At 43.5% G+C, this 18,045-nt stretch overlaps 1 protein-coding gene across 1 annotated transcript in view; it reads left to right on the forward strand.

Moving 5' to 3' along the window:
* The window catches only part of TRABD2B (TraB domain containing 2B), a 407,706-nt gene that overhangs the window by 380,578 nt on the left and 9,083 nt on the right, over positions 1-18,045 (forward strand). The window contains exon 6 of the mRNA XM_037907480.2: positions 198-467. Within this exon, the coding sequence (XP_037763408.1) occupies positions 198-467 (270 nt within the window). The remainder of the gene's footprint in view (positions 1-197; positions 468-18,045) is intronic.

The raw sequence follows: 18,045 nt of genomic DNA on the forward strand, positions 1-18,045 counted from the left end.
TCATGGAAAGTTTTTGTTTTGACAAATTGATGTTTTCTGAGGGGGAAAAAAATGTTTAATCAAAAAATTCCCAACCCGCTGTAGGAAAAGCCCTTCGCATCCTCATGTGCCTTCACAGTGGCTGGTATAGTTCTTTCTATCAGGCTTTTGTTAGGATGGTCACCCATTCATATATTACATTTATATGTGTTTTGCAGCTCAAGGACAAAGAACACAAGCTCTTCTTCGGGAGGGTCCTCAGGAACAGCTGCATCTGCTGTCCATATTTTTGAGCCTGTACCAGTGTCTTCTCCCTCTTCGATTCCTCTTCAGTCAGATGAAGAAGACAGCCTTCCACCTCACCTCCTGCTACCAGATAGCATCAGCCAGCTGGAAGAGTTTGGCCGTCAGAAGAAATGGCATAAGAAGCAGCACAAACACCATCGCCAAAGGCAGTTCAATGACCTGTGGGTTCGAATAGAAGACAGGTGAGTCATTGCTATTACCCCAGCACCTTTTTCCTTCTCATTGTCTCAAGACTTGACTGTTGGCCCCACTGATTGGCTGATGTAACCAAGTCATGAGTCATGAGGGGACTCTGGGGGTAAGGAGTTGTGGCTGGAATGTGTGATGATATATTTCAGGCATAGAGGGGGGAATATGGGAGTTGGGATGAAGGCTAAGCTGTTATAGGTACATTGGATCCAAACTGGAAAGGAAAAGAGAGAGGTTGGCATGATGAGGTTTAAAATACAGGTTTATAAAGGCCAGCTAACAAACCAAAGGAAATGAAACAAACGTTATTTGGAAGTGGCTACCTATCTATCAATATAGCTGTTCATCTTAGGGTTACATACTGGTGCCCATCACAGAAGTATCTGACCGCCTTCCATCTAAAATTGATAGCAAAAGCATGGAGTCTCTGGTACTTCTCCCATGTTGGGGTGAAAACTGTGCTTTTCATTTGTGTATTTTGTAGGTTTTTTCGAACTATTTTATGTTGTGATTGGTTGATTTACCCATGTTACAGGTTTTATTTCCTATTTTGGGTGGGTGTATGGACAGGTGAGGGTGTCACTGTTCTGAGTGTGACTTATGCTGTGGTGGAAAGGCTCTTTGGAAGAGGGAGGTTTTGCAGTGTCTCTTAAAGATGCTCAGAGTCTGGATTCTCCTGGTTTTATCTGGAAGTTTGTTCCACAGATGGAGCCGCTTTGTCCCCAGCTCTCATGCACTCAGTCCTGGCTTTTGTGATCTGAGTTATCCCAGAGGAGGGCAACCTCCTTGTTTTCCATTTGAAGGGTTCCAAGTCCTCCAGTGTCCCAGGATTCCATAGGACCGCCTGTCCCAGCTCAACATCATGTGGGACAAAAGGGTGTGTTAAAGGCTCAGATCTGGTTGGGGTATGGGTGTTAGCCACACTCCCTGAATTATCTATAAATTCAGGCTAACGGGCAGGATACCTGCTATGCTATGTAGCTATGAGTTCAAACAGCTGGATGGAATTGGCTATTTTTTTTTTTATTTATAACTACCATTGCTTCCAAAAATGATTTTGAAAAGGATGGTTCCCCAGCTTAGTGTTGCACCGATACTTTTACTCCCCCTACAGGATCTCATCTGAATCTGAACCTTTTATTCCTTTCCCTTCGATGAGGATTGAGGAGATGGTAAAATGTCCGTTTTCTGGCTCACAGAGCCTGTGATGATCAAGACTTTGCATGACATTTGCTTTGCAGCAGTGTTTCTAAGGAGGCATATGGGGGGTTGGGTGGGAGATCAAAGATCTAAAATGAAGAAGGGGGAAAATAAATCTGCTTTAGTGCTTTCAAATGGTTTTTTGTTTTTGGGGTTTTTTTGTTTTTTTTTTTGGTGCTGTTACAATTCTAAAGCAACTTCCGTTTTAAAAAAAAATTACAAACTGTTAATCCAAAATCAGAGGCTCATGGGAAGCTTTGGTTTCCCAATAAAATGGATGTGGTATTGAACTTTACAAACCAGCTGCTGCATATTGTGCTTTTGGCAGTTCCGTTTCATCAGCATCAACTGCTCGCTGCGGCTAGCGCGATGCATTGCACAGGGTGTCATTTTTTAAATGGTTCCATTCCCATTGGCCATAGTAGAACATAAGACTGTGTAAGTTATTAGAGTTTGTAGTCTGATTATTTCCTGAACGGGTGCGATAGAATAATTCTGCGGCCAGCTTGGCTCCTGGGCATTTCTTAAGTGAAGATAAATTCAATGGGTTAGATCCACAGCTGAGCTATGCTGATTTTACACCATCTTGGGCTCTGGCCCAGTATACCAAGAATGTTCTCCCAGTTCACGGCTGTTTCCTAGCTTCCCTATTATTGGGTTAAGTTATACACTGGAAACTTGGTAAGAGGGAAAGGTGCACAAACCTGGGATAAGTTGGGGTGGGAGGGGAACCTGTGTCATTTTTATTTCAGGTGAAAACCATGTAAAACTCAGTCGGCTTCCATCCAAAGCCTTCAAACTTCAATATTTTCAGTTGAGTTTCAAAGCCAAATGTGTGAGTGGGGGAGCACACATGCAAATTTAAACCAGATTAAAGGTTCTTGTCTGAACCCCACTGAACTATGAAATCACTGTTTCAGAGCTCTTTTCCAAAGCTTTATTGACCATGGATTAGAGGACTTTATGAGCCATGAATTGCAGGGCTTTTATGGACTGTGGATTAAAAGTCCATCTCCTACACATCCATGGAAATTTTAGGGTGTTTTTTTAAGCTTCCAATACAGAAACAAAGGAAATGAACAAATGAGAACAATGTTAAAGGAACATCAAAGGTCTGAATTCAACCTATAAAAGCCAGGAAATCCATAATTAATGGTTCCACTCAGGCCTTAACTCATACAGTATTTCTAGTCTGCTCTGGGGTTATAGCCACCATCTGAAATAGTCTAATAAAGACGAGTCATCATTTAACATCATACATTATTATTATTTTATTTTAGACATTGTCTCTCTCCTTTTATTCTATCCTGAGAGCTGGGACTAGCTGTCACACACAAACTGATACTCTCTAGATTTGTATAACATCAGGGTGTTCTGGTAGAAGGCAGGGGTGAAAGTAACTGAAAGGACTTACTGGTACTCTGGAGTCCTGAGCAGGGAGTGGCCTCAACTGCAAGAGGCGTTGCCTGAACCAGAGAAGGCGGAGCCTTTCAAGATTTAAAGGCCCTGGGGCTCTGGCTGAGAGCCCCAGGGCTTTTAAATCACCCCAGAGCTACCAGCTGCAGAGGCGGCTGGGAGCCCCCGGGTGCAGGGGCAAATTAAAGGGGGGAGGGATAGCTCAGTGGTCTGAGCATTGGCCTGCTAAACCCAGGGTTGTGAGTTCAATCCTTGAGGGGGCCATTTGGGATCTGGGGCAAAAATGGGGGATTGGTCCTGCTTTGAGCAGGAGGTTGGTCTAGATGATCTCCTGAGGTGCCTTCCAACCCTGATATTCTGTGATTCTCTGAAAGGGCACAGGGCTCCAGCCGCCGCAGAGTTCCAGGCCCTTTAAATCACCGCAGATGCCCTGCTGCTGCTACCCCGGGGCGGCAGGGCTCTGGTGGTGATTTAAAGGGCCTGGAGCTCCGGCCGCTGCACCTGAGCCCTGCTGCCAGAGCTCCGGTGGTGCTTTCAGGGCTTGGACAGCACTTTAAAGGGCCTGAGACTCCCCGCAGCAGCCAGCGCTCTGGGCCCTTTAAATCTCTCCCCAAGCCCGGCTGCCGGAGCTCCGGCGGGGAGTCTTTAAAGCACTTTAAAGTCTTTAAAGCACTTTAAAGCCTCAGGCCCTTTAAAGCACTGCCCGAGCCCCGCTGCTGGAGCTCCAGGGGTGATTTAGAGGGCCCGGGGCTCCCCGCAGCGGTTGGAGCCCTGGGCCCTTTAAATCACCCCCGGGGAAGCCGGTCCAGTCTGGCACGGCATACTGGCTCTTGCCGGCACGCCGTACCTGACCGTACCGGCTTACTTTCACCTCTGGGAGAAGGTTTCTAGATCTGGAATTCACCTCCCCCTGTTGCTCTGACAAAGCCAAGATTTGTTACAAAGTGAACTATGTCATATGTGGGGGTTGAAAAATACAATTTTATTCCAACAATTTTTTTTCAAATGGTTTCATTTCCATTTTCAGAACTCTTCATTTTGTTTCAAATTTGTTTCTTTGCACGAAACATTTTGATTTCCACAAAACTAAATGTTGAGCAGTTCAGCTAGCTTAGCTGGGATTTTGGGGGGAAGGTGGGAGTGTCGGGGGATGGGGGGCATGGATGGATTGCACTGAGAGGGTAGGGTGACCAGACAGCAAGTGTGAAAAATCAGGACGGGGTGCGGGGGTGGTGGGGAGTAATAGGAGCCTATATAAGAAAAAGACTCAATAATCAGGACTGTCCCTATAAATTCGGGACATCCGGTCACCCTATGAGAGGGTCACTGCTTCAGTTGGATGGGGAAAGTTTTACTGTTTCCATTGAAACCATCAACTCAGTTTCCTCTTCTAATATGAATAGTTAATTACTGATTATATGCTTGGGGCAATTAAAATACCGTAGGCATTTGAGTGCAAACAGACAAGGTCCTTGCCCTTAAGGGTTTAGACTCTAAAACCATAAGCAAAAAATACTACAAGACCTAGAGAATATATACACCATCGGTTGTTGACATTGTCATTTGAGCACTTTATAGAATAGAAGGGTCTTTAGAAAAGTTCCTTACAGGTAGAAAGGCGGGGAGGTTGGTGAATGGAGGACTATTTCAGGAGCTGAGATAATTTGGAATAAGGCAGAGAGTCTGGAGGAAGTGAAAGGGACAAATGAAATGGTGAGAAGGAAGGACTGGGTAGAGCAGAATGAGAGTGAAGGGCAAATCAGGGATTAACAGCCTTGCTGAGCCTTGAACAAGAGCTGTTAATGGGGTGGAGTTATGGAGTGCATTGAGGGTGAGTAGAAGCTTCAGCTTCATGCAGAATGAAAAATGGGAGCAAATGTAGAAAATTTCAAGGAGCGGGGAGGAGACTTGTCAGAGAAGAAGGAAAGGACTAAGAGTGTCTAGTGTAGCCATGGAACTGCAGGTCTGTTATTGCCTGAAAATGAAATAAAATCCCACTGTGAATGGGAATGGCATTTCCTTGATACCCCATTGGTGAATGTTCAACCCCAGATGAATGCAGTAACATTACAAACATCCATTTCTTTTCAAAGTGACAGCTATTTCAGACTAAAAACTTTAAGCCAGTGATGAATGAAGAGTGACAATGTGCAATAAACTCCCCTAATCATGCCCATATACAGTGAACCTTATCAGTTGGGCTGGAATTTAAGCCAGTTAGTCTGTTATCCTTTCCTTGAAGACAATGTAGTGATGGAAAACAGAATGCTGTCAATTTGTACAAATTTTTAATTCTGCTTAACTGCATCTGAAAGGTAAATTTCAGTAAATGAATCCAAATTGTTTCCCTTTCACAACACACAGGGCTGAAATATAGTACTTAGTTGCATTAAAGAGAAGGCTGCTTTTCTTTTTAGGAGACCAAGACACTTTTGAAGTCTAACAGGTAAATTGTGGTCAGATGACTTTCTTTCATATGGTGGCTTTGAGATTGAAATTTCCATCAGTGGGGTTGTGTTTGTTTAAAATATTCCATCAGTCTCTCTGTTTAGTGTAGTGGATGCTAAAGGGATACATAGCCACTGATGGACACTATGGGCTCCATTCTCTGTTCCAGCCAATCTATGCTCAATATAGGAAATGGGGAAGGGGTAATGGTGGCTCTATGGTTTGTGTTTCCCCTGTTGTCAGATTGGCTGGAGCCCTGTCTAGACCCCAGCATTAGTTAGAGAGTAGCCTTGGGACTTCTCTAACTTGTGACCAGTTACCTGTGACTCCAACGAGCTCTTCCAGCAGCCAGGAACAGAGAGGCTTAAGCCAGGCCTGTCGGGAACCCCACACAGGCAGTCAGGACAAGGGTCAGAACAGGGACCAACCTGAGGCAGGGAGTAGCAGAGGAATGCATAATCAGGTTCCAGGCTAGGACTGATACCAAGGGTCAGATTTCAGGATCTGAGTCACAAGGTGAAGTCCAAATCAAGCCGAAGTCAAAGCCGGGAGTTCAGGAGCAAGGAATGGTTGTGGCAGCTACAGGGAATCCACACCGTTGCCGAGACACTTCCTGGAATACCCCTTAGGTTTATATAGGGTGGGGAGCCAATCAGAGCCCCTGAGGCGGGACTTCCCAGGATCTGTGTCCACAGAGGGTCATGGGCAGTGGAGTACAAGCTGGTTACAGCCTGGAGATGGCTGCTTCCAGGTGCTAGACCCACAGGGCCCTACAATGCCTGCCTTTCCGGTCCATGCCTCCTTCAGGCCCCCTACACTAAGGAACTGCAAGGTGGGGATATAGAGCTGCTACCCTGACCCTACACCACCTGGAAATTCCCTCTCTACTGAGGGAATTCTCTGCTGGCCATGTCCACCTAGTTGATATCCCCTTTGCACCTCCAGAGCATCATAAAGGGGCAACAAAGCTATCTGACCCTATATCTCACTGGAGTATGTAACCTAAGTAAGTTACTGCAACTTGTGTCCACTTCCTGATTAATTATTAAATACTACCCCATCCACCATTTCCTTCTTCCTTCTCCCCAGCAATCTTTGATATCACCGTGATGCCTCCATGAGTGCCCTCAAACAAGAAGGGATATCGGCTTGATTTCCTTCTGACTTGTTAGATAACATGCTCCAATTATTGCTCTTCAACAAATACTCAAGTGACGACAAAATGCAGCCGGTTATTAACCAGTTCAGTGTAAACATCAGCTTCCAAATGTCTCCTGAGTGACTTGGAGATTCTTACACTCGTTCTTAAGGAGTTCTTTTTTTTTATGAAATGAAATATGAAGTTCCTGGCCAAATCTTGCTCGCTGTTCTCTTGTGAGTAGTCCCATTGAAAAAGCTATGTGGCATTATGATCGGATGGTGTTGCTTTCATGATTTTAAAAGTAAGGAAGTGAGACTTTAAGCATGTGCATACCTCCATTGTGCATAGTTCCAAGCGCACATGTGCTTAAAGCTGTCCATGTGCTTTACTGGATCGGGCCCTGATTTAACTGTGCAAAACACAGACTGCTAGGAATCATGTTTACTCTGAGTAGTCCCATTGACTTCATCAGGAGGACTTGCAATTAGATCTGGTCGGGAATTTCCCAGTGAATTGTTTTATTGTTGAAAAATGCTGATTAGTCTAAACTGAAATTCACGAAACAGGATCAGGTTTGATGAAATGCCCAAGTCAAGGGGAAAACCAACGTCAGGGAAAACTGTTTCAGAACTTTTAAAATGAAAAGTGTTCCTTTCCCAGTTCAAAATGACTTTTGGATTAGAAATTTAAGCAAATTAGACTGAAAAAGGTTAAAACAAAAGAAACAAAAAGAAAGAAATTAATAGTCAGAGAGTCATAGTGTTAAAGGCCAGAAGGGACCACCAGAGCATGTAGTCTAACCTCCAGCACCCTCACACTAAACCCAACAACCAAAATTAGACCAAAGTATTACAGTCCAGAGGAGACTAAACTATCAAGTGTCACAAGCAGAGAATAGGAGAGACTGATAAACACCAGTGCCCAAGGCCCCACTGTGACCTAATTGATTGAGTGAGATATACCCAGATGATCCTGGCAAGTGAGCCATACCCCAGATGATTCTGGCAAGTGATCCATACCCCACACTGCAGAAAAAGGTAAAAAAAAAAACAAACCAAGGTCACTGCCAGTCTGACCTGGGGGAAAATTCTTTCCCGACTCCACATATGGTGATCAGTTAGACCCTGAGCATGTGAACAAGAAGCGGCCAGTCAAGCACCCGAGAGAGAGAATACTCTGTGCCACCTCAGAACAATGGCCGTCCCCCTCCAATGTCCCATCTCCCCCCATGGCCATTCCTGAAGCTACTCATGTAAGAGACCAAAAAAGAGAGAGAGAGAAGAAGAAGACGACTTGGGGGGATCCCTTCCTGACCCTTACAGGAGACTGGGTGAAGCCCTGAAGCATGAGATTTTTAGGTACATAAGACACAAACTAGAAGGGACCCCCGGGGCTGCCCCCTCCCATCACAAACAACCCCACCATACAATACCACTCATAAATTTGTCCAGCTCTCTCTAAAAACTAACTAACTTGTTTGCCCCTACAACTTGTACTGGATAAGGGAAAAAAACAGAAACAAAACATTTTGAAATGATCTAAACAAAACATTTCAGTTGATCCAAACTAAAAAAATAAATCAGTTTTTCAGTTCATGAATAAGGCTAAGATTCAGTCACGGGTATTTTTAGTAAAAGTAATGGACAGGTCACAGGCAGTAAACAAAAGTTCATGGCCAGTGACCTGTCCATGACTTATAGTATATACCTCTGACTAAATCTTGGGTGCTCTGGAGCGGGGGCTCTGGGGGCACCGCAGATGCTCTGGAGGGGGCAGCCTGGGATCACTGCTGGTGCTGGGGGGGGACAGTGGCACACGTCCCAGGACTACCACTAGTGCTCCAGGGGGCAGGGGTGGTCATGCGCAGCCTAGGACCGTTGCTGCTGCTGAGGGGGGAAGCGGCGCATGTCCCGGGACCACTGCTGGTGCTCCAGGGGGTGGGGGAGTGGCAGAATGTGGCCCAGGACCATCACTGCTGCTGAGGGGGGGGGCGTGGCACGTGGTGACCCGAAACTGCCCCAGCAGCAGCCTGTGTGGCTGGCCCGGAGGCTACCTGAGGTGGTTAGGTGGCCCTGGGATCTGTCGAACCTGCCGCTGCAGAAGTCATGGAGGTCCCAGAAAGTCCCAGAATCCGTGACCTCCATGACAGACTCACAGCCTTATTCATGAATCATTTTCAGCTTTTGACTTTTTGTCCTGAGTCAAGAAGGGAAAACGATTTTGAACTCTCCAAAATATTGGTGGAACAGGAAAACCATTTCCCACCTTGCTCTACTCACCGGAGTGACATTATCCTGCTGCTTCTGAGCCGCACTGCAGACGTCAAGCCCTTTAATGGCCCTTTAATGTTTGTTAGTCACTTGAGGTTTTTCAAGTGAAAGGTGTTATGTAAAAGCATTCATTTTTATTAGTTATTATAATATTTTATTTATCAATCCCCAATCGGGACCCGGAATCAATCATCTATTCTTTTTTATGAGAAACTAATTAGTCATGTGTACCAAGTTCCTTTGTAGATACAGTAATTCATAATTATACCTGGTAATATCAAAATATTTGTACTTTGAAAGTGTCTGGGGGGATTTTCCAAAGCATTGGCCTGACAACTCCTTCCACTGAAGTTGGTGGTAAAACTCCTTTACTTCAATGGCAGCACTGTTAGGCCAACAGTGAGTGTGTTTGAAAATCCCTCCTGTATTCCACATTCTGTGTTTATGGCCATTCCCTGAATGTTCAAAGAGTTGTGAAATTTGCTTAAGTTCTTTTTTTTAATAGTTAATGTGGGATTCTTTTTATTGCCCTTCTGGTTTCTGAGCCATCAGGGTGCATTTCGGCCACGTTTTCAAGCTGGTCTCGGCAGCTATGGAAACTTACTGTATTTAAATGTAGTGTGAGAGAAAATATGGTCCATTGGTCATGGCAGTAGCCTAGGACTTGAGCAGACCTGGGTTCAGTTCCCTGCTCGGCTGCAGACTTCCTGCGTGACTTGCAGGTGTCACTTAGCCTCTGTTTCCCAGTTCCCTAGCTGCCAAACATGAGACGAGCACTGCCCCACCTCACAGGGGTGTTGGGTGGATAAATGCATTAAAGACCATGAGGTACCAAGCGACAATAGTGAACGCACTGAGATGCAAGTGCTTCGGATAGATAAATTCCCATGTGATCATCGGACTTCTAGGCACGGAGGCTTTACATCAAATATCAGGAGACTCGCCCTAAAATCCTGAGAGTTGGCGACCTGAATGCAAGAGCCTTTTAACACAGATGAATAGAAATGTTGGGCTGGAAGGGGCCTCAAGAAGTCATTAAATCCAGCCTCTTGTGATGAGCCAGAACTAAGTAAACCTAAACCATCCCTGACGGGTGTTTGTCCAACTTGTTCCTAAAAACCTCCAGCCATAGTGATCCCAACCTCCCTTGGAAGTCTGTTCCACAGCTTGACTCCCCTTAGCGTTAAAATGTTTTTCCTAATATTTAACCTAAATCTCCCTTGCTCCAGATTAAACCTGTTACTTCTTGTCCTTCCTTCGGTAGACAAAGAGAAGAAATGATCACAGTCCGCTTTGTAACAGCACATTTGAAGACTGTTATCAGGTCCCTCCTCAGTCTTCTTTTCTCAAGACTAAACATGCCCCGTTTTATTAAGCATTCCTCAGAGGTTAGGTTTTCTAAACATTTTATCTGTTGTTGTTTTTTCTCTCCAATTTGTCCTCATCTTTCCTAAAGTGTGGTGCCCAGAATTGGACACAACACTCCAGCTGAGGCCACCGCAGTGCCGAGTAGAGCAGGACAACGACCTCCCGTGTCTTGCATACAATGCTTCTGTTAATACACCCCAGATTGATATTAGTCTTTTTCTCAGCTGCATCACATTATTGATCATATTCAATCTGTGATCCACTATAACCCCGAATCCTTTTCAGCAGTACTGTCACCTAGCCAGTTATTCCCCTTTGTGTAGCTGTGCATTTGAGTTTTCCTTAAGTACTTTGCACTTGTCTTTACTGCATTTCATCATGTAGACTGTTGTCAGAGGAGCACATGCTTGTCTCAATTACCAGGATGCAATCCCACTATTATTATTTATTATTATTATTATGTTATTATTATCATCAGAGTGCCTAGGAGCCCTAGTCATGGATCTAGACCCCCAAAGTGCTAAATGCTGTACAAACAGAGAACAAAAAGACAATCTATGCCACAGGGAGAGTACCATTTAAGTATTAAATGAGACAAGTCAATGAAGTTGCATGGCCATAATTGAAAGCAGGACTAGGCCCAATATCTGTGCTTGATATTTACTGTATCCTGGTAAAAGTGATGGGTGTATAAAATCTTTGCAAAAGTTGAATAATTGCAAAGGATAACTCAGAACAATATGAATAAGAGGCAAATCTTTTTACTGTAGCCTGTGATACGGCTTTGACATAGTTTCTTTCCTGGTTTTTATTAGTGCTTCTTGGATTAGCAGGTTGGTCAAAGTGCACACAATGTATTAATTAAGATGGTGAAATGTGTTCAGTTTAGAATTTTGTCATGCATCACAACAAGAAATGGAAAACTCTGACACGTGTCTTAAACTCTAGCATGATCACGCTAATACTCCAAATTTGGCAGCCTGCTAGGGGTGATAACGTCTTTCACCTTATAAAACTACAAGGTTCATTTGCTATTCTCCAGACATATCTAAAGAGATGCACAGCCGTGATTTCATATGATAAACAGGCTATGGGTCCAAAGCTACTTTTTGTTCATTCTGTTAGTTTCACTAGGCTTAAGTTTCCTAATGTTCTTGAGAAACTTGCATTGCTGAAATGTGATCAAAGGAATACGCCAAGCTATCAACTTTTTATTTTCCAAAAAAATCTAAAGAAAAGTCTCATTGTTTTTTATTGCCATCATTTAAGAGATTTACACCACTTTGATAATCATTGAGTATACTATGCAGTGTCTATACTTAGAGACAAAGTTTCTTTCTTTCTTTCTTTCTTTCTTTCTTTCTTTCTTTCTTTCTTTCTTTCTTTCTGATAGTGCGCACATCTGCCCAAAGAATCAGGGGCATGACCTCATGTTTCCCACCCCACATCAACCAGTTGAGTGTTGCAGGTGAGGGAGGGACAGGCTGTACCGCCCTCAGGCAGAGCTGTTCCTTGAAGGCACAATATGTCCTAAGTAACTTGCCCAAGGTTAAAAGGTGCATGAATCAGAGGCAGGAATAGAACCCAGAAGTTCCAACTCCCAGTCTCCCATTCTAACCACTAGACATCACTTCTGTGTACAGTGGGCTCTTATAAGAGACAATACCAAGCAGATTTTATAAAGTGTACCTTCAATTAGGGTGACCAGATGTCCCATTTTTAAAGGGAGAGTCCCGTTTTTTGGGACTTTTTCTTGTATAGGTGCCTATTACCCCTCACTCCCATCCCGTTTTTTCACAGTTGCTGTCTGGTCACCCTACCTTCAGTCAAAAAGGACATTTTATGGTTCTCCAGAAGGAAATAGGGCAGGCTAGAGAAGTAAAAAAGTAATTCTCCAAAAGTCCAGGGATGATTTTGCTATTCATGTTCGCACTCTAAAACACTGCAACTTTGTATTTGATATTGGCCAAGTGCACACAAATTGTGCTTTCAGATCTGTCTACAGAACTGTCACTGACTTGACTGGCCTTTCTGCATGTCTCTCTGAGGGCAGAAATTAGCCTATACAAGTGTCTGGCTTTCAGGAGCATGAAGAAACAGGCAACACGTTTTGTATTCTCTTCGCTACTTTCAGCAATAAACTACCTTAAGCAAAGCTTTTTTCCTGCAAAATGAGGCAAATAAACACGTAGAATAGAACATTTGTATCTTGCTGGTAGAGGATTTTGAGCAGTCTTTGAATCTAAAATCCGCATTTGTTACTGGTTAAATATTTCCAACTGGGTGGATGAGTGAAACTAACCAAACTAGAGGCCAGATCTGCAAAGATTTTTGTACATATAGTTACTCTCTATTCAGGAATCCAAGAACATTTTCCCTTCCTTCCTTCTCAGTCTGCTAATAGGAATGTAAGACGCAAGATTTGGTATGGATCCTATACAGGAATATCTCTTTCATTTCTGTTTTCTAGTACTTGCATGGCATCTAGCGTTTAAGAAGATGCATGGTACGTATACATAATGTTGGGGGTTTCTTTGCTTGAAAAAGTATAACCCTGCTGCAACCATGTTTTGTTCAGCCACTTCAGGTGTGTCTGACGTGGTATAAATAAAGTGTTTGGTTCCGATTTGGTTGTAAGAACTGGTAGCTGCCAAGCTATGACAATCACATCTCTTACACTAAATTAGGTGGCGTGCATGCCTTCATACTGCATAGTAGCCTTCTACTTACAGGAGGGTGGATGGTCTTGAGGTTAAGGCATTGGACTGACAGCTGGGCTCAGGTCCTGACTCTGCTGGATTTATTCCGTGTCCTTGAGCAAAACGTTTAATTTCTCTGTGCCGCCGTTCCCCAACTGTTGTTTGTATTTTGTATCGCTTTCTCCCACCCTTTTTCTGTGTTGCCCGTTCAGGCCCTGATCCTGCGAAGGCTCACACAGGGGCTTACCTTTATCCAAGTCCCGTTGACTTCAGTACAAAAAGGGTAAGCACTTGTATAAGCTTTTGAAGGATCAGGGCTTTGGGACAGCGAACTGTTTGGGGAAGGGACTATTTCTGACTATGTGTATGTACAGCGCCTAACACAGTGGGGCCCCGCAGTGGCCTCTTGGCATTACTGTAATACGAACAATAATTATACGGGCATCAGGTATGCAACAACTTCCTTTTTTAATAGAGAGCACCACTTTCCTCCGTCTTATTTCTTCTTTTTTCCCCCCCTTTCCTTGACTACTTTTTATATGTGGAGCCAGTATTAATGCTAACTGATTAGGCTGTTGGGCCCAGCTCCTTAAAGGTATTTTAATGGGAGTGAGGTGCATAAATAGATCTGAGTGTATCTCTACACCGCAGGCTGGAGGCGTGATTGCAGCATGTGTTCTCCTACCTGAGCTAACTTTGATCTAGACAGGTCAAAGCCATCTTGAATAACAATAGCTGTATAATTGCAGCCACGGAGGCAGTGGGGCAGTCTAGCTTCCTGCCTATGACCCCTCCCAATCATGCCTCCAGCCTGCAGTGTAGAGATACTCTAAGGATCTGGGCCTTGATGTCTGTGAACAGGATCCTACAGGCACCTAGATCAGAGGACCAATTAGCAAAATCCTCTGTCACTATTATGATTATTATTATGATTGCTATCTTTTGTGTTACTTTTTTTCAGGGGCTTGTAAGGTACTCCTTGCTGGCACCTGTTGGAGGAAAGATGCCTGTACTATAAATGGAAAAGAAATTTGATTTTACGTACATACTTTTTAATGTTTGATCTGTTGGTCACAATTGTGCTAACTGGGGATCTGTTCCAGACACGGGATACACACCCCAAACTCCATTGGAGGTCACAGGAGTTTGGGGCTCAGGACTGCACCCTTGCACAACAAAAGTCTGGAGAAAAATGTGGGATTTTCCATTGTACAGGTTGCTACTAAGTGGGCTTGACTCTCTTTGTGTAAATGCAAGGATTTTTTGCAGGCTACTTTTAGCCCATTCCAGGAACAGATCCCTATGAGGTCTGGTATACAAGAACTTTGCTGTGAGGTTTGCGAACACTTGTGTTTCTGTGTTGTGAGAGCAGAGCATTTATGTTTAACCAGAGCATATGTTCCTTCAGCTACTCAAAGGAACGGCAGGCCAGGCACATGATCCATGCTCATGTTTATTGTTGCCGGTGAACAACCGTGCGCAGCAAACAGACTCTGGAGGAAAGCTTGTTAGCAGATGTCCTGATGGCCCTTCCAATTTATAAATATGAGCCTCTACATTTCTGTTTTCCATATCCAGAGCTTTCACTTGCCAGATGTTCCCACGGCTGGGTCCTTGAAGTCTTTAACTATGAGGATGCGTGGCATATCATCTATTTCATAGAAAAGAAAAGAAATCAGATTGCTATCTCCTATCAAAAAGCTGAGGGGGAGGGAGAAATCCACTCTTTACACTAAAGTGGCTTTTCATATCCTGAATCTGAGATGCACTTTTATACAGCTTTGTAAAATTCTGTGGATCCTGCAAAGATGAATAAAAGTGCATTTCAGATTTGGGTGCATCTCAGATAAATACACTCACCTGGGCATTTTTTTTTTGACAGGCTATTAAAATACAAGTAAACAATAGTGTTTTCACCCTGATGGGGAGGCTAACTTTACAAGGCTGATTTAAGTTTGCATTTCATTTAGATGGAGCACGTGCTTTATTATTTTCAGGTGCATTTAAGATAAATAGCAGTGAATGGCGTTAAACCAGGGATGAATTCAACCCAGTATTTATCAATTAAATATGAAACGGATAATAGGACCGGAATCAGCTTGGAATTCAAGCATCCCAAACTCCAAGTCCCCATGTAAAAAAAGGTTTTGTCACCTCCACCATAGAATTCCCCCTTCTCCAAACATTAGAGATCTCTCTGTGGGTTATGCACTTGGGAACATTTTCACTGACCAGGGTAGCAAAGGGCAGAACATGGACCACAGAGAATTATACCCATGACGTTCACCCATGAAATGGGCAATTTTAGAAAACTGGGAGCAAAGACTGTTTCTCTGGGAGCAGCTCAGTATCTATGAGGCCAAGTCCAGTGCTGCCACTGGGAAGTGTTGCAAACGTGTGCAAACTGTCTGAATGGGTTCACAGAAAGCTTAGATATGGTTCCATGGAGACACTTAAGTCATTTCCAGATAGGCTCCTAATTAATGTGTATCACAGGGAAACTCCGATTAGCTAGCAGGATTTTAAGCATTGCAGGCGGTCAAAGATTTTTGTACAAGTAATTACTGGCATCTCCAGGACTTCCGAGGGTACTTTACTTTGCTCTGGAAATGTTTTGAGATGGGGACTATGTGTGGTGCCTGGTTCCACTATAGTTGCCTTGTAAGACATAGGAAGTAGCTCGTGTCTTGTGGGCAACCAAGGCGTAATGACCTTCACATTTTAAATTGGCAAATATACAACCTGAAACTTTTTCCCCCACGCCTCAGACCCTCGAATTCAGGGAAAGACAAAAGAGCTTGCACTTTTTTCCCAGCTTATAATTTGCCTAAATTCAGCACTGCTCAGACATAGTAGGTTCAAGGATCTGACCTGAACTTGAAGTTATTCGCCTAATGTTCTGTTTGAGAACAGCGTCGGGAAGAGAGACAGAGGACAGAGTCCAACGAATAACAGAGAGCAATATGCGGCTGAGACCAAGCAGGAAAAAAAAAGCTACACAGAGATGGAATAAGGTGCAGAGAGGAGGGAAAAAAAGAAGAAAAAACCTTGCAAAGTGTTTAACACTAGAGACAAATATATATGTCTTTTCCTCACGCATATCTAAACATGCATGGTTAATCCTGTGCATCTGCAAAGAATAGAATAGAATAGAATAGAATAGAATAGAATAGAATAGAATATTCCAAACAAACACATGAATAAGCACAGGAGAGCGTAGGGCTAGCCATTCTGTTTCTGATTTAACAATAGGCTGAGCCCAAGAGACACAAATCTGGATCCCAACATGGATCACCGCAAGATTGGGGTGTTTGGATGTGGGTGTTCTGGCTCGGACCATTTTAACAATGGGGGCCATGTGCAGAAAGTGGATAAAAGAGATGGATTCAGATTTCAAGCAACACAACATTTGGGGAGGAGGGTTTGACACGACCTGATTTACAGCTTCATCACATGAAAACCTATTTCTTTTAATGGGCACATGTTGCGGACCATCCAATTGCTGGTAGCCTTGAATGAGCACAATACAGACCAGATTTTTCCTAATTTTCTGGGCATCTTTGCCTGCATAGCTTGTGTGCTGACTTCCCACGATTGTGCTGATTATCACAGGAAGTGTGGGCAAGGTTGACCAGTTAGACAAGCATGTGGTCATTTGCATGCATAGTTACCATGATTATGCATGCAGCTGCAGAAACTGCATGCACAATTCAGAGAAGCATTTTTGTACATCCACATATGTGCACAGAATGAGCATATGGACTCTTATGAGCCAATATTATCAACCCAGCAACTTTACTGAGCACATTTTGGCTTGGCTGTCTCCATAGACCTGGCCAAACAAACAGTTCCAAAGTATTCGATCTCAGCAAGAGCTGGGTTTCATGTAAAAACTGGGATGGATTTTCTAGGTTCTGTGGCCACGAAGGCCCTGCTCCTCACCGGTTTCAATGGAAATTAGGAGCCGAACTATTTTTGAGGATCTGGCAGAGTCCTAATATGAAATCACAAGGGATCTTCTGAGGATCTTAGAGAACCATCCAAGCATTTCTAAGGAGGGCAAAGGGAAGAACTAAAGTTGTCATCTCCTGTATCTGGACCACCCAAACACTAGCCAACAAATCATGGTATTTTTCAGCTATGGTATCTTGACTTATTGTTCACAGGGATTTTAAAGAATTTCATTTCATTTCTTTCTTAGTTTTTTTTTTTCCCTAGGGATGACATGTCGTTTCCTGACAGGCTGGTTTTAATAAGGTTGAAATCTTTGTTGTTGCCAAATCCAAGAGGAATAGAACATCTTTAAGTCATTAGATGGGAATGGGGTAATCACTCAGAGGGTGAGCTTCAAAGGTTATTAGTTTTTACAGTATGTTCACTATTCTGCAGTTGTCTGAAAAATAACCTAGGTACCAGTTCTGCCTCTGCCCCATTCATGGTACAGTGGGAACAGTATTTGTATGCAAACTAATTGAAGGATTTTCCTGAAGGATTTTGGCACTTGAAGTTAAATAGGAACCTGTATGGTATTAGTTAAGGATGGAAATATATGTTAGCAAGAAATGAGAGTGCTCCCACTCCCAAACTTTCACCCAAAAAAACAATAAAGACAAAATTGAACCCTTTCTCAGGCTTGGAGGATGGGCCAGTTCCACCCTTTGAGAATTACCTGAAACAAAGGGCATAATTCCACCCTCGTTCGACTGAGTGCAACTCTGCTTTCTTCTGTGATTTGCTCCAGAACTAAATGTGGCCACAGAAGTAACAAAATACATCAAGAAAGTCTGTTCAGAAGGAATTTTCCATATAACCTTGGCAGCTGGATAGTCCAAATCTGAGAGAGCCGGCGAAATGTTTATGCTAGAATATTATTATTATTATTAAGATCCCAATGAAGATCAGATTGTGCTAGGGATTGTACACATATAGATAATCCCTGCCCTAAAAAGTTAACAATCTCATTAGGAAAAGTGGAAACAGAAACAAAATGATTTGGCCAAGGTCACTGTAAATCAGTGGCAGAGGCAAT

The sequence above is a fragment of the Chelonia mydas genome, chromosome 8, assembly GCF_015237465.2.
Source record: "Chelonia mydas isolate rCheMyd1 chromosome 8, rCheMyd1.pri.v2, whole genome shotgun sequence".
Classification (NCBI taxonomy): domain Eukaryota; kingdom Metazoa; phylum Chordata; order Testudines; family Cheloniidae; genus Chelonia; species Chelonia mydas.